This window comes from Aulonocara stuartgranti, assembly GCF_965226115.1.
Source record: "Aulonocara stuartgranti genome assembly, chromosome: 14".
NCBI lineage: Eukaryota > Metazoa > Chordata > Actinopteri > Cichliformes > Cichlidae > Aulonocara > Aulonocara stuartgranti.
The window spans coordinates 20,603,412-20,620,662 of record NC_138950.1 but is presented as its reverse complement, the minus strand read 5'-3'; the positions used below and the strand labels follow the sequence as shown (position 1 = coordinate 20,620,662).

Below are 17,251 nucleotides of genomic sequence, written 5' to 3'. Positions count from 1 at the left end.
AGAACAGTGCAGAAGACATTTTGTTCCATATTGGCATGATGAAATCACACAGTTGGTGCAAACTTGCTGGCTGCACATCCACGATGTGAATCCTTTGTTCCACCATATCCCACAGTTGCTCTATTGGATTGAAATCTGGTGACCGTGGAGGACATTTCAATACAATGAACTGGTTGTCATGTTCAAGAGACCAGTTTGAAATGATTTGAGCTTTATGACATGATATCTTATACTGCTGGAAGCATCCATCCGAAGAGTAGTAGTAGTGGGTAGTCATAAAGGGATGGACATGGTCAGCAGCAATACACAGGTAGACTCTGGCACTAACGATGCTCAGTTGGTACTAAGGAGCCCAAAGCGTGCCAAGAAAACATTCTCTACACTACTGCACCAACACTAGCTTGAACCATCGATACAAGGCAGCTGTTCATGTAGTTTATGCAAATTCTGACTCTGTCATTCAAATATTTCAGCAGAAAGTGAGACTCAGGCACCATTTTCCCACTCATCTGTTGTCCAATTTCTTCATAGGTCTGTACAAATTGTAGCCTCAGTTTCCTGTTCTTAGCTGACAGGAATGGCATTCGGTGTGGTCTTCTGCTGCTGTAGCCTATCTGCCTCAAGGTTCAGTGTGCTGTGCATTCACAGATGCTCTTCTGCACACCTTGGTTGAAGCAAGTGGTTATCGGAATTATTGTTGCCTTCCTGTCAGCTCCAACTTTTCTGGCTATTTTCGTCTGACCTCTGACTTCAGCAAGACATTTTGACCCAGAGGACTGCCGCTCACTGGATAAATCCCAGCAGATCAGCAGTTTCTGAAACAATCAGAAGAGCCTGTCTGGCACCAATAACCATGTCGCATTCAAATTCAGATAAATAACATTTCTTCCCCATTTTGATGCTCGATTTGAACATCAGGAAGTTTTCTTGACAATGTCTGCATGCCTTAATGCACTGAGTTTCTGTCATATAATCGATCTTTGCGCTCACAAGCAGTCGAACATGTATTCTTAATAAAGTGGCCGGTGACTGTACATTCTAAAGTGTAATTATAAATTCAAATTTCTGTCATGCAGAAAACACATTACCATAATAAAACATATCTGTGTATTTCTTTAAAGAGCGAGTCCTGTGAGTTTTTGGAGAAATGACCAAAGAAAGACACACACGTGAAGCATTTATAAATGTTATTATTCAACAATATTCACATTACAACAACAACACTGCTCTGCTAGTGACAGGTTTTAATAATCCCAATATATTGTATAGTTATTTTGTAATACATTATCAAGAGGCACTTCCAGTAAGTCTGGCAATAGAGGAGCTACAGTATTGTGTCTAAATTCCAAAACAGTAAAAATAAATATTTTTCTAAAAGTTTTTTTTTGTCATAATATACTTTTGAATCTGTACAGTATATATTTTTTATACAAAGTCAAACAATATCTTGAAATAAAATGTCAAATTTCACTTAAATATTGGTGAATCACACATTTTCTTCATCCTGTTGGTATTGCTACATGTGTTTAAGTGCAAGATACTAAAGAGAAGGAAAGAATTGAATCTGTGAAGTGCCTGCTATAGTAGATAAAAACATACCAGTCTCCTTTATCGTGCTTAAAGTTGTGAAAAAAAGACTTTTGGTTTCCTTTCTGACGAAAGAGGAAAACTAACGAATATAGCATTCAAACAATGTCTACATACATATATGTGAAAATGGCACAGGAGCATGTTCCCCTTTGAAATTGGCCAAAACAACAAACAATACAAAAAGAAAAGTTTTTTTTTTTGGTTCAAATAAGAAAAGAAAAAAACAAGTACAAGAGCTTCAGTCTACGAACAGAACAGTAGGCCGGTTACATTGCTACTGGTGCCTGTTGACATGGCAGTGAAAGAATAACAGGCAGTTAACGTGCACGTCACCGTGAGCGGTGGTGATGCCAGATGGATACCAATAATTCTTGAATTCATTTTTATCTTCACAGAACAAAATATATATGCATATTCAGATACCCTCACCAGTATTGGAATAACACTGACCAAAAACATGCTCCTTTTAGGGCTTGTTTCTGTGCAAATCACAAAAAAACGCATCGTTCAAAAAGTTTCTTTGGTTTGCACAAGCTCATCCAGTGTTTGGCAATCTCCCCCTCAACATTTAAAGGAAACTGGCTCATGCTGGCTCTTATAAAGTGAAATAACTGGGTAGTTTATGACCCTGCAGTTTTCTTGTTTGTTTCTCTCTTTTTTTATAACTAATATTTCTAATATTGTTTTTTTTTTCAATTAAGAGAAAATAAGAGTTATGACTGCCATGTGATTGCCTGGTACAAATCACTGACCAGTGCTGCTGTGATGACAAAGAACAAAAAGCTGACAGATGTGACATTTTTTGTGTTAGTAAAGAATTTTTTACTCAGATTCTTCAGCTAACCATGTCGCTAGCTTTCCATGTATCGGCCTATTTACTCCAAATCAGCTATAGTGTATACTTTAAATTACACAATGCAGCCGTGTTTCACAAAACAGGCTTTCTTTGGTTTCCTGTTAGTTATGCAAAACGTTTTAAAAGTTATCTATTACGTCTCAGTTAACATTAGGTCTTCATGAAGTTTTCTTGACATAATGCAAAGCTCGATTTAAATTACATGATGGATTCAACAATATTAAAACATTAGCAAAAATAACTGTTTTTCTCACTTGAATGCGTTGTCAACCTCGAGTAAATTTCTAGCATGTGCTAACAGATTTTTCTTCTTTAATTATTGTGCATATATGAAACAAAACCAACGGCTGCCTTGAAATGCAGGAAAGACTCAAATCTAAAACTGTAAAGCGTACATTTAAATGAAGCTTAAGTTAGTTCAATAAGGAAGATCTGTATTCACCCATCTGCCTGCTTTTCCTGGGTGTTCGGCTGCTTTTCTCTTCACACGTCTACCCCTTTCGCACGCTGTCATTCTCAATCCTGACATCATTACAATAGTCCAATCATCTTCTCGCCTGCCTTCTTTGAGCCAATCAGCCTGCACTTAGAATGGTTTAAATCTGTGCTCTCCGTCATTCTACCTTTCAGACTGTCTGTCCTGCGTACCACCACCTTTCCATCTCCACCTCAGCCACTTCAGTCAGAGCTCTATTCAAGCCTCAGTCTTCACTGCCACCACCAGCATCTAGACGCCGGTGGGTCCTGTCCTAAATCCTTGCACTGCTAGGATTCCATTCTGCCATGATGGCTCATCGGAGTCAAACACATTAACTCCTCTTTCTCAATAAATTATGTTCAGTTCTTCCGAGTGATCTGTCCTTATTGAAATATGGTTAGCAACGATTAAAGAATATGATTTGTAGTGAGAAGCTAAAACACGTGACCCTTGAAACCTTGACCGGTTCATCATTCATCTCTAGTTAAAACCCTAAAATGTTACACAGCAACACGCTGCAGCGTTCTTGGATTATTGAAATGAATATGATAATAAACTAAATAACAACTTGAAACGATATCACAGCTTTGACTTAAGTCTCTTTGAAGTGTCCAAAGGGTAAATTTCTCTTTTGACTGATCTGTTAAGTTTCAAATTTCTGATAAATGAAAACAAAGTAAAGAGATCTGAAACAGTCTACAAAACCCCCAAACACAGGTGGAGAATGGGACCATACAGGTGTGAAACATGAAATATCCAATGTAGTAGAGTTCACATTAGATTATACGTGAGGTACTGATATACTCTATAGTGCATCAGGTATTTACAGCGCATGGCGCTCATGCTCATTCACGTGTACGACAGGAGGCTTGCAGCTTCTTGCAGTGAGGTGGGTCGATGTTTTTTTAAAACTCAAGTTTAAAAGCTTGCAAACCTAAATAATGTCTTGATCTACAGTTGTGTTGCTCTGTTGTGTATCAGCTGGTGTGTACAGGTCATTTTTACCTGCTATAAGCGAACCTATCAGAACAAGCCAATGCAAAGAAAGGCTAGTGGAAGACGACTGGTCCAGGAAGTGACACGTAAAGCCAAGAGCGGATTGCCGCACATGCTACAAATATGCAAATATGACTAGTGCTGCAGTTTTTGCTACCAAACAAATCACATATCGATTTGCTTTTACTTTTTCTTCCTTTTTCTTTTAATTGTCAAATTTAAAAAAAAAAAGAATTTTAGTCAGGGACTTTTGTGTGATTGACATCAATGCTGAAGGTAATTCTGCTTTGATTTGTGTTTTTGCTAAATATAATTTATTAATGAAAACCTAATTAAGTTTTTCCCTCTTTGAGTTTGAGTGATAGCAACTGTAAATAAAAAAGACTTCAAACACCAAGGGGCTTTCAACTTGAACTGAAACATGAACAAAAAGCCCAGGATTTAGTTAGTGCAGGCCTTTTTTTTCATAGTATTAAAAAAGAAGCTGTGGTACTGCACTCCTTTGTAAGTACAGGGTATAAGCAGTAAAGGGAATTATGCTGCACTGTTTAGCCCTCCTTTGCACAATGGACATTTTGATAACAGTGCAATGGATACAGCTGCAGATTTACACAGTATTACCAGAGTATTAGCAAAACTCTAATTGAGTTAAGAAATTGGGTTACAATAGAACAAGTAAAGGTAGCCAGTAAAAATAAGCAAACAAGCCTGTTTGATGTATTTCTTAGTGACTGAGATCCAGTGTTTAACATCTAACTGCATAAAGTGTACACTTACTGAAAAGTGTAATGCTGCTTTTTATATTTCTGTCACAGTTTTCTTTTTAGGTTTAATTTCAGCGCTGCTGTTTTCATTGTAAATGTTTCCGCCCTGTTAATGCTCTCCTCTAATCCCTGTCTAATCACTTCAGGTACAAGTAGAATTGCCAAGCCAAAGCTAGCCTGTCACGCGTGACGTCTGTGGCTTCAAATTGTTTACACTCTTTGAGGGATTTGAAATTGTTGCGTTATGAAATAATAAAATCTGTCAAACTGCTACAGAGATTTACCACAGAAGCAGAAAATCCATTGCTACAGGTCAACAATGCTGTACTGCCTCTTCGATATCTCTACCTTGATCCTACCTCAAGTGTCAGGCAGGTTCCCAAAAAAAGTCTTGTCAAAATGAATGCATCCATTTTTTATTTTGCAAATATGATAAAAGAAAAACAACTGTCCATTACAACTCACTGCATGAAGAAACTAAGTAACCTAAATTCTTGAGATCTGAATCCACAAAGAGCCCCTGTTGCTTTTCTGACGTCAGATCAAATACACTACACTGCATATCCCTGTAATACGGTTTGGAGAATTGGAGAAGTGGATCATCACATGATTTTGAATCCAACTGAACTGGCTCATCTTCAAAGACTTACACCAGAAAGAATCAGCTGAACTGTGACAAAGATCTGAGACCCCTCTGACCTCTCATGAGCAGCTCCAAGTCCAGCTGAAAGGATTCTTCCATTAATAAGCCTCATTACCGAGGCTGTTCTTTTTTTTCACACATTTTCTTCCATTACAGCAAATATGAATGTCCAAGGACATCAAAGACGAGCGCAAACAGTGACATTAATAAAAGAGTGAAGAGAAATAGTCTCTCAAAAAATAGTAGGTAAACTACATCATTCAATAAATAGATAGTAAATATCATATATTTGTGTACATGTGGTTAATTATTAAGCTGGATTCAGAAATGTAAGGGGCTTACTGTTTCCACTATAACTTTCTTTGGCTTTTTATGGAAGTGAAACAACTAGTTCTTTAAAGTTATTTTAACAGCTTTTTCTATGTATCATTAAAAGTCACTCCAAAACACAGATAGGCTTCATGGTGCTGATATTTCTAAACTCTTTCCAAAGGTTTTTTGGCTCGAGAGGTCAAAGTTCACGCTATCATATCTTTTGTTTACATGAGGCAATTTTAAGCAACTGTAGATGTACATCACTGACTCTTGGCTCGTTAACTGCTTTTGCATTCATGTGGACAGAAACATTTTAAGGGTGTTTTATCAGATTTATTTACTTAGAACAACAAAAGAAAACCCCTGTTTGAAAGAATACCCCTATGCGTGTGGACCCGGTCATACGCTTCCATGTATAGTTTTTTTGTGGGCGCACAGCACCTCCTGCATGGCAATAAGCCTCACAGTGTTGAAATGTCTTATTAACGTAAATCTTCTTGGGTAATTTGGAGCTGTGACTCAGCTCTGGCCTAGTCCACTATGGCGGATTACTGCACTTTCTGAAACATTTGGCCTACATACCAGCCTAGAAGTTACACTGGAGAGAAACAGAATCTCTTCTCTTTAACAAATCCCTTAAAGATTGATCCAAGTTGAGAGGTCCCATAAATGTGGGCACAGATTATATGTGCTTGCAATATGAAAACACCTTATATTACCGACTGGTTTCTTTCTTGAGAGTTAGCTGTAGTGTGATTAATATTAATGTGCATTAGGTGTTGCACAAAGAGAACCACACTCTGCTGGGGACGCACTGAAGTGACAAAAAAGGCAGAAGCAGTGACAATTAAAAGGACAAGAACACTAGAGGTCCTTTTTTTGTTTCTCGATCTCTAAGGGTTTCTGCCTTCCTGAGTTATGCAGACTGGAAACGTGTAGGTGCGCTGAACCAATTATAACAAAAGAAAGGGAGAAATGATTGCTGACTAACATTGTTTGACAAGAACAAAACATTGCTTTGTATGTTTTTCCTTGAATGAGAATAAAGCTTTTGGTGCAACAGAGTTCTTTGTTAAACTTCCTATCTGTTCTGAGCATGGAGTGTGTTTCTGCTATAGCACTGTGTGTGTCTGTGTGAAGTGTGTGTACACAATGCATGACCACTGGCTCTTTTTTTCAATCTCCTCCTGAAATTCACGTGGCAGAGGCTCAGTGGACACGGCTTTTCCGCTGGCTTTCATCCCATTGTGTTCACGGAGAAGGGGCCTGGTGCACATCCTCGAGCAGCTGCGTGGCTCCAAAGTGTGCTGATAGCATGGGAACTAAAGACAGGAGTGTGTGTGTGGGAGGGGGGGAGCGGGGTGACAGTGTATTACTCACTGGTGGAGTGAAGATGTGAATCAGCGTGGTTGGCCCATAGTGCAAGATGAGCAGTCTGGGTGCCAAATCCAAACTAAAACAAACAGCAAAACAAACAAATGCACTCCATCTTGATTACTCAGTCTGAGTTTTTCTCTATTTTCCCTCATTTGTCGCTTCATCTTCTTGCTCATCTCACATCTCTCTCCTCGTCAGATGCACTGGGTACGAGTTTATCCCTGTCCTCAACCCTGTTTTTGTTAGGCACATTTTACCCAAAACATCCTCTACAGTGTTGTGTCAAAGTGATGTGCTGGCTACCATATAAAGAGTTTAGTTAGGAAAGAAAAACAAAAAAACCCAAAAACGTTTTGGACAACGTTCAGATTCCTGGTTTAAGAGGAGGTCAGAGTTCATCATTTCACTCAGGTTCTTCCTCTTTTTCTCCTGAAGTGTCCAATTGTGGAAAGATCTCCTCTTCCTCTATAGCTGGCACCTCTTCCCTTTCATTAAGGCCATCAGTCAACTCCTCTTTGCTTGCCTGCTCCTCCTCTTCCTCGTGAATGGCTGTTATTGGATCGGTGGGCTTGCCAATGCAGTTTGGATTCTCTTCCTGAGCCTCCTCCTGGGCTTCTGCAACAAGCACTCTTTTCCACATTTCATGGTTTTCCAAAAGATGCTGTGTGATCTGGCAAAACACTTTCCTCCTGCTCACCTTTTTGGCTTCTTGCCGCTCTGTCAGACAGAAAACCAACAGTTAGAGAAGATTCTGGGATTGAAAAAGAGTAGAAATAGAAGATTTTCGGGAAACATGCTCATTTGCTCTCTTGCAGAGAGCTACAAGATAGGAATCATATTCATTTTACACATGCGTTACGAGAAAGGCATGAAACAGGAAAACAGTGAGTCTGCACCTTTACAGTGAGATAATTAACATATATATATATATATATACACACATATATTATTTTTGTGCTAAAAGCAAAATTTAAGAGTACTGTGGTTTCCTTGTTTGTTTTTTTTATTTTTACTTACAGGAATAAAGGGAGCGTGACGCACGTAACTACTGTAAAAAGAGAAACTAACATTGCACTTGCAGGGGGATGATGAAATGAGCATCATATATATGAAAATCAAAAGAACTGGAATTTCAAATAATAAATTATAGATGCTGATGATAACTGTTGCACTTGTTGTTGCAAGAAAGCAAATGATAACTATTTATCCCATTAGGAATATGTGTAGTAATTAATAGTGTTCTCAACTATTAATACTGTGTGTCTTTTTTGCATCTATCACAGCAGCAGAAACTAGCTGCATTAAATGTCGATAAATGAGTCAAAAATAATGACAGAAAGTCTATCCTGGAACATGTCCTCCCATGCAGTGAATACTCACAGGAACGATTCAGCGACATACGTTAGGTATTCCCTACAACATGAATAATCAAGAGACTGACATACGCGAGGTGTCAGAACTTGTTGACGCATCCTCATCTGCCATATCCTCATCCTCCTCTTCTGTATCTTGTCCTTCCTGGTCTCCCTCAGATTCATCAACCCAGTGTCCCGGCATAAGAGCAGCTGAGTCGTAGGAGGAGCACAGTGGTCCCACGATGTGAGTAATGAATGATTCCTGCAGTTTAGCTAACTGTGGAGCAGACCTGTCCATGAACGGGCTGATGGGAAGGCCCAGGGATGATTCTTCATCGCCCTGGCAGAGTACAAATATGAAAACGTAAGAATAACAGGAATTATTAAATATAAATGATGTGTCTTGCACTCTCTCCTTCAAGAGCTGTACATTTTTAAAGATGGCAGAGAATAAGGGCTTTTACACAGCATAAACTAATTTCTGTATTAAAATAAATCAATATATGAATTAAACACGATATCACTCAAAGGTAAACACAGCTATGCATCTAGTCTTCTGTATAACTCAAGTGGCAAGCACAGAAACTTCCAGATATGCTGCCTCTGGGCACAGTCTCTTGAAAGTAGGTCAAGAAGACTACAAATAGAAAAACATCAGTTCAAACTATGGCCGATCTGTATGTATCAGTCATCCAAATGAGGCTGCCTGCAGAAATTTTCCAGAGTAATGGTGACTGTGATCTTTATATTTGTAACCACATGGTCACCACCAGTAAATGCAGACACAAATCTAATTATCTTTGCTGTGTATGTATAGATTGGGTGCACGACTCCGCATCAGATAAACTGTAATTATGATTTGTTTAAGTATTTATCTATGTAACAGTCGTATACTGTAAATGGAGGCCACATAAAGAAAACCAAAGCGGAGTCATATCTGCCCCAAATCGTGTGGTTTGTGTTGGATTACCCACGACCACACAGCTTGTATTGTATTTTAATACATTGTGACAGTCCTGTACTGTGCTTTTATGTTTGTTATATGATGTTAGAGCTTTCAAAGCTATTCACCGGGAGGACAGAGGGCCAAGAGCTCCAATTGCTATGGAAACCAGAAACCTGGATGGCGTCAGTGCACTGCACTAGTGGTTGTGTGTGAAAAGTGTGTGTGTGTGTGTATTTATAGACACGGCACAATCAAACAGAGAAACTTTGTTTTAAGTGAGTATTTTTAAAGTGTAGAATATTAAATTGGTGCATTGCAGTGCATGATGAAAATTCACGCATGTTTGTGTGTGTGTGTGCGTTTATATCTGCGCTGACTCTGATGTCACAGAGAGCCTCGTTCCACTTGTGATCTTCCTCAGTGCGACTGTGAATGAGTGCTGTCAAAGGATGGCACATTTAGGTCATGCGCCTCTATGAAAGCAAAGCATGCGCATACGCTCTGTCCCTCGCCACCCTGTCTCTCACCCCCAACCCCCATCCCCCCGGGATGCTGTCACTCAAAGGACTTACATAATCCATAAAGTTTTTTAAGACAACTGAGCCAAAGCTTCCAGAGGAACACCAGAATGCTAAGCAGCAGACATGAGAGGCATGTCGCTTTCCTCGGGAATCAGCAATGTTCAGATTAGAGGTTTCTCGCTGCTGAACACTGGTTTGATATCCTTTCTCTGAGTTTTCCCTTCATTAAAAAGGATTAAATAGATAATACACATTCTGATGCTAAGTTTGGTGGCTGTCAAAGCAACCTTGTGATAACAAGCTTCTGTCCCAGCCTGTATGTCTAACATAAAGACCTGATTTGAGAGGAATTTATATTGTGGGTACCGCTGAGAAATAAATAAAGTTTTCAAATTAGTGCTATGCTGTCTACAAAATCCTTGCTTGTTATCTTTATGGTCTTGTGAGTTTATAGCAGGATTTGTTGCCAGGCATCCATCTACAGCGGCTGTAATAAATACATGAGCTAATAAGTAAATGTTTTCAATATTCAGTTATTGTCAGAGGGAACATGTGGCTACACATTTATACCTTAGAGAAATGTTCTAGGGGCAAGAAATGAAATGCCTTTCATGCATACTGGAAGTTTTTAAAGGTTTAGTTCATTGTGTCTGTTTCTTAGCTTTAATTTCCAATTTCCTGTCACCTCTGTAATGTCACTCTCCCAGTTTCCTTTATTCCCTGCCTCATTGTCTTGCTACTTTGTGTAGTCAAGAGACTTTTCCTCTTTTCTCGTCTTTTCCGTCCCCCTGCCTGTGACCTGGACAGCAATCTCATTACATGACTGTCTCAGTTCCTAAAATGAATTTGAAGGACAGAGGATTGAGGAGACAGAAAGCTTGCCAGAGCAGATGTAACGAAGGATCAACAGGTGTATCCTTTGTGTGGAAGTGTTGTTACCTCTGTGCTAAACTGCTGAAATACACAAACCACATTGGGAGGAGGGATCTACAAATAAGTTATTTTAGGAACTGTTCAGTTCACTACTTGTGTATTTGTTTGATAAAAGAAAAAGGTATGATATCTTGACACAATGTCAATTTATTTGAAAGATGGCCTCAATAATAAAGTTGTGAAGCACACTGTTATGCTTGAATGACATCTGAAATAATGAAACACAGCAGTAGTTGGTCTGCACCAAAACAATTTAGGATGCCGCCATGCCAAACATCATATTTACTTGACATTGTTTTAAAAATCCGACTCCAAAGCCAGGATGTCTCATTTAGTTAAATGCCTGTTTCCTTGACTGACTCCCCGTGTCTCTTACTCGCCTCCTCTACTCACATGTCTGGCAGAAGGGCTAAGACGTTAAGAGGATTCAAAGAAAGGCATGAAGAATGTACTTAGAAAGAAATTAGGAATCTGGAAGGTTTCCGGGAATTCTTAGTGTTTGTTGTGTTTTCTGTCTTGCCTTGTTTTCTTCTGTGTGAACTCTGACCTCTGTTTTTAGATTTTTTTTTTTTTTACTCTTTTTTGCCCACTGGATTTATTTGTCATGTTGACTGACTCCTGTGAATGTTCTGTGTTTGGATTTTCCTTCACTGAAAATCACATTGTGTTTATCACTGATAAGGCTGTAGATGAGAACATTTTTGGTTAACTCTCACAAGATATTGGTTGATATTGACAGGATTCGTTAGTAAAACAGTGACATCAAACACAATAAGTATTGTTTTTGTACAGAAAGTTAGCTTGAATTACAATTAATAACTCCTAATCCCTGAATGTAAAATAGTTTTAACTTGTCATAGCTTTATAATTTTTCATGTGACTGAAATATGGAAATAATACTGAGATATTTATCATACATAAACTATGTTAGTAATCTATTACAAAAAAATGACCTCATATCTCTCATTAATGATCTAATAAACGTTCTGCAACAGCCACTCCTAACAGGACTTTGGTTTATTTACAAATGATGACAGTGAAAACACTACTAGAGGCGCTCCTGTGCATCACAGCACTTCCTGTATTTCAAAGTTTTTTGTATAACTATTTGGTTTTTGGCATCTGGCAATTGCTTGTACTTTGGCACACAAGTTAGGCTTTAGCAAAATATCCAGTCTGATCACACTGGATTTTAGGTAGAGTTTTATTGTGTTAAACCATTACTGATATATAAGTAATAAATGGTTGATTTTATTAAGTTGTTTTTTTTTGTTTAAATTTAAAGATTTGGGCAAGTGTAGAGTTAAAGAAAGAATATTTTGGTATAATTCTTTTTGAAATAATTCTTGTGTTTTTTTGTGTTTTGTTAGTTTTATGTGAAATGCTGAACATTTAGAAAGCAGTTATTTTTAAGGGAACACTTAACAAAACTGCGCTCTGAATATATTGGAGACATTTTCATGAACATACCTGTTCATAGAACTCATTGACGATCCCCTCTGTCCATTGTAGGTGCAGCTCCTTACACTTCAGTGGCCCGTTGACATCAGCGAGCTTGATGCACATCTGGCACACTAGCAATCGATCATTCTCATTGGTCCAATCAATACAAGACACTCCTTCATCCCCTACCTAAGGAATTAGAAAGATGTTTTTGTCAAAAACAAAAACAGAGCTTATAGATTAGTTGTAGAAAGGTTTATAGACCTTGCATTTAAGACAATGTGAAAAAAAGACATTCTCTGTTACTTCAGAAAGAGACCTTTACAGAAAAAAAATGAAAAGAGCCTGCAGTAAATGTTTATTATCTCTTTCAAGGAGGTTATGATTTTGGTAGTGTTTGCATGTGTGTATCACTCTTTCTGTCCATATACATGATAGCTCAAAATTTTTGAATGATTTCTAATAAAACTTTGTAGGCGTGTAGATTATTGTGACGTTAACAATCCATTAGAATTTGGATTATAAAGGTCTTCAAGGTAAAATTTAATAAGTTGTTGGTGGAAAACGTGTATTGTCAATATATAGAAAGTACCATTTAAGGATTTACAATGTGTCACGTTTGACCTCTGAGCTCTTCTTCAAGGTCAGATAAGGTCAAAGTTTCATAAAAAGTCTCGTTAAAATGTTTATCGTTAAAACTGTGCTTTAAATTCTGCGTCTTGTTTGTATTGGCAACATTTAGAAATTTGAACTGTTAAATGGGGATTCTAAATATCACATCATAGTTTGCATTCAAATATCAAGTCGAGTCAGTAACAGCATTGTAATTACAGACGAATGATGGATGGTCATGTTTTATACTGTTTATGTAGCTTATTTGATTTACCTTGGCATTAAACTCTGCGAGGAAGTCAAAGTGCTTTTTGAGGTCAGTGGCCAGGATAGCTTCAATGACTAGGAAGCGGAAGCGCTTGAACTCGACGTGTTCAAGGTTAACCAGGAAGTTATACTCAGATCGAGACATAAAGAGGTTCCAAGCTGCAGCTGCGTGATGGTTTTCCAAGACTGACCTGTCGTTGTAAAGAAGAGCCTAAAATGGAGAAGGAGAAACTTAAATTAATATTTCATATCTGTCAATGAATGAATCTTCCCAGTTTAGTAATGAGTCGCTTACTAAACCATGTTTAATATTACATGTTAGGTTTTAAGGTAGGATTTGGTACACCAAAATCTAAAAATAAAAATAACTCATACATGAATCAAAACTTTGACAAGAATCCGTTTTTTTGTTGATGCTAATTCTGGCTTTCTTTTTTACCATAATGTTGCCTAAAACCTGCAGCATCTGCATTGCCTCAGTCTCAACTGTAAACTGCTTAGACTAACAACTTAATCTGCTTTTGGCTGTATGTTGATGTTTGTATTTGGTTCATTTAAAGCTCTTTAACAACAGTACTCATGTCTGAGCATTATGTACGTTTATATTCACACCATTTACGCTCTTGTAACAACATTTGATAACAGGATAAGCGGCTTCATTCATATTAATTATAAGCAAAACAAGCAGATTTTAGCTCAAAGCGCAGTTAATGTGACAGCTTACATTACTCCTTATCTCATCATAATTACATCTGAACCGTTATAAAGGTTTACACTGCTCATAATAAACAAATACTGGTAATATGCTGCCTATCATCTCTCTGGAGCATTTCATAAACATAAACTTAATGAAAAGACGTCTTACTGACATTCAGTTTTGTGAGCTTATCTACCTTAAAACATTAATTACTATCACATAACTAATAATTCAGTCAGTTAGTATTCTAAGATCAGTATAGTTGCTGAAGGGACTTGGTTAATGAATATCCACACAACAACTTGATGTGGACAACGCTCAGGGCGACCTTATTGATGACATTTCACTACTCCATTCCCAGTTTTAGCTTCCCAGTAAATGAACTTTCCCATCCGTCAGTCTTATTGATCACTATCCAGCCATCACTACGGCTCCTCCCTCAAGCCTTCCAGGTCACAAACATTTTCCTGTATTTATTTACCTGTGGTGCACTGGTAGCTACTAGAAAGGCATTGGTTCTTCCAGGGTGGTCATAGTCATGCATGGCAGCAGCTACATAAAGGGCCATGAGCTCCAGGGCAGGGATAAGACCAGCCAGGCAGCCATAGCCTTCCTGCAGCACAGGGTTCATTTTGGACACCAGGAATCCTGTGGCACCAGGTGTAATGCCGTTCTGTGAGTCTACATCCAAAGAGACAACACAGGCAAACTATCAGTGACTCTGACCTCTGATCGCTCCTCTCAAATGTTGCCTGCAAGTCTACTTCATTCTGCAGGACATGCCAGCATTATCACTAACTTTTAGTATCTTGCCATTGACCAAACAGGAGGAAAAAATAATTTTAAAAAATTACTTTCAATAAAAATAAATATGGGAATATCTGGGTAATTTTGCTATCACACTGCACTTGTGATGCCGTCCAAAACTTGTAAACAAGCATGAATAAAAATTGAGGACGACATCTAGTTAAGTTGGAGCATTAGCTCTGGTTCAGGACCCATGAGAACGACTAAATGTATGTCCTAATTATTCAGCTTGGTCCCTCGTGACAGAAGTTATTAATGCATAAATAACAAAATTGTCAGCTTAATTTTCAATCTATGCACTTTGATCCTCTGACTGAATATCTGTCCTGTACAGTCTAGGTACAGTTATGAGTGTCTTAAGCTTTAAGATTTACACCAACGTGGAAACAGGCTTGCTAGAGTCTGGCAGACGGGAATTAAAATTATGATTTTTTTTTTTGCATGAAATATCAGGAAGATTAATGTATGCGTAGGAGACAGCGCACCAGTGTGTACTCCGTTCTCAGTCAGCAGGGTGGGCAGTCCTGGCACAGGCTGAGTGGTGAGGTACCAGACAGCATGCAGCACGTCTGTAGCATGGATCCGGTTGTGATCTGAGGAGAGTAAAATGAAGTGCTGATTCACAACAGTGTGGGTGGTAAGAGCGTAGTGGAAAAGTCCCAGCTTGACTAGTTTTAAATACCCTCAATCACGGTAGTCACCTCATTGGGCCTCAATGCAAGCAGTGTCCTTTTAAAATATATTGGCGATATAATATGTAAAGTTGGTATACATATAAGTATACTGTATACTATGGATTACTACTGCATCAGTGCATGGCTGATGAAGCGACTTCTCTCGTTTTTACAGAAAAACAATGTTACAATCCATGGAAGACATGGAGATGTAACATAAAAATCCATATAAAATAAACACTTATTAATTGATTGATTTGATTAATTAAGTTTCACTGGAAGGTTTTTTAATAAGAACACAACTTGTAAACATGTTGGGTCACAGTCTTTCGCATAATGAATGAAGTGCTATGAGTAAATCTGCCAATTCAAACAATGGCTTAAAATCTGGGTCACAAATAGACAACAAGACTGATATAGTTTGATTAACGTCACATATGTATGAGATGGATATTGATGCCTCTAAGTAGGCTTTATCCATAGTATTCCCAAACATGTAAAAATATTCCCTCTTGATGTACCCTGTGGAGGCTTTGAGAGAAAGGCTAAAATCTATTTGTATTTGATTAGGAGCTATTTTACAATATATTCCTTCAAATAATCTAATCTGTCACACTATAAATTCAAGCTCGTGTCATCACATTTTCAGTATATATTTGCACAGTAAACAGCAGGCAGGAAAAATAGACACGCTATTAAAAGTTTATTTCATGAGCAACACATCCACCTTGTGGCAGCAAAAGGTAATGATGGATCATTTTTTGTTTTTTTCTTAAATATGTGATCCTTCTACTTACAAGGGATGTCCCTGTATCCATTTTCCAAAGAATGGAAGTAGTTCATGAACTCTCGCACAGGAATCCTGAAGGTCTCAAACAGACCTGTGTCCTCAAACAGCCTATAAGAAACCTGGGAGATGCCACCATGAGGAAAACACACACTACAGTGAATCACCTGGATATCAAATCATGCATATTAGAAATCAATTCATTTTTCCACCACCTGCATTAACAAGCTAACATCTTTATCCAGTTAAGCTGCTAATTACATAAGTCTACTGCAAATGTAATCTCAACAATATGAGTTCCTGTTTATTGAATTAATGACCATTTGTTTTCATTAAAGTTGCAACATTTCCTCACTAACAAAGTATTTACCTGGCTGAGGATGCAGCCCGTCTTGCCGTGAGTCTTCTCCACAAGACTAAAAATGGGAAAGTTCCAGTTGTTAAGCTGACTCATTAGAGGCTCCAGCCCTGGCATTAACAGAGTTTCTGGGGCCAAGTTTGGCTTGTCCTGTCAGGCAAAGGTAAGTGAACAAAGAGAAGTTCAGGGTGGTGAAAGAAATATTTGGACGTAAGGTAAAATAACCTTTAGGACTTAAAAATTTCAGTCATCACAGTGACACAACAGTAGGAATATTGGTTTACTTAATGCACTCTGTAGACATACAGTAATCGGGCATAACATTATGACCACTGACAGGTGAAGAGAATAACACTGATTATCTCTTCGTCGTGGCACCTCCTAGTGGGTGGGATATATTAGGGGCCATGTGAGCCTTTTACATAAGAAGCAGGAAAAATGGGAAAGCATAAGGATTAGTGCAAGTTGGACAAAGGCGAACTTGTGTTGGCTACAAGACCGGGTCAGGGCATCTCCAAAACTGCAGCTCTTGATGTCATGATCCTTGGTTCGTCGACCCACACTTTTGTCTTTTTTCTCATTGTTTTTCGTTATCTTTGTATTATAGTTCTCACTGTTCTATAGGGTTTTTGGTTCGTTCTGGTTAAGATGAGTTTTGGTTTGGAGCTTCATAGTCTTCTATTTATTCATTTTTTCCTAGTGCCTCTGAGTTTCATTATGTCTATTTGTGGTTCATAGTTTCTTGTTTGATTATGTTAGTTTCTCTTTGTTTCCAGTCTGTGTTCCTTATTGGGTAAGTCAGTGTTTAGTTATCATGTTTTTGTTCCCTTTC

The 17,251-nt window shown here is 38.2% G+C and overlaps 1 protein-coding gene across 2 annotated transcripts in view; it reads right to left on the bottom strand.

Annotated features, from left to right (window-relative positions):
• Positions 1 to 1,172: 1,172 nt before the first annotated feature.
• Positions 1,173 to 17,251, bottom strand: part of LOC309688033 (cGMP-inhibited 3',5'-cyclic phosphodiesterase 3A-like) — a 69,899-nt gene continuing 53,820 nt past the window's right edge. For both annotated transcript variants that reach the window (XM_082503453.1, XM_082503454.1), the window contains 8 exons: positions 16,432 to 16,569; positions 16,072 to 16,183; positions 15,086 to 15,193; positions 14,275 to 14,474; positions 13,104 to 13,307; positions 12,245 to 12,406; positions 8,465 to 8,714; positions 1,173 to 7,736 (listed from right to left, as the gene is read on the bottom strand). In XM_082503453.1, coding sequence (XP_082359579.1) covers positions 7,423 to 7,736; positions 8,465 to 8,714; positions 12,245 to 12,406; positions 13,104 to 13,307; positions 14,275 to 14,474; positions 15,086 to 15,193; positions 16,072 to 16,183; positions 16,432 to 16,569 — 1,488 coding nt within the window. In that variant the 3' untranslated portion in view covers positions 1,173 to 7,422. The remainder of the gene's footprint in view (positions 7,737 to 8,464; positions 8,715 to 12,244; positions 12,407 to 13,103; positions 13,308 to 14,274; positions 14,475 to 15,085; positions 15,194 to 16,071; positions 16,184 to 16,431; positions 16,570 to 17,251) is intronic.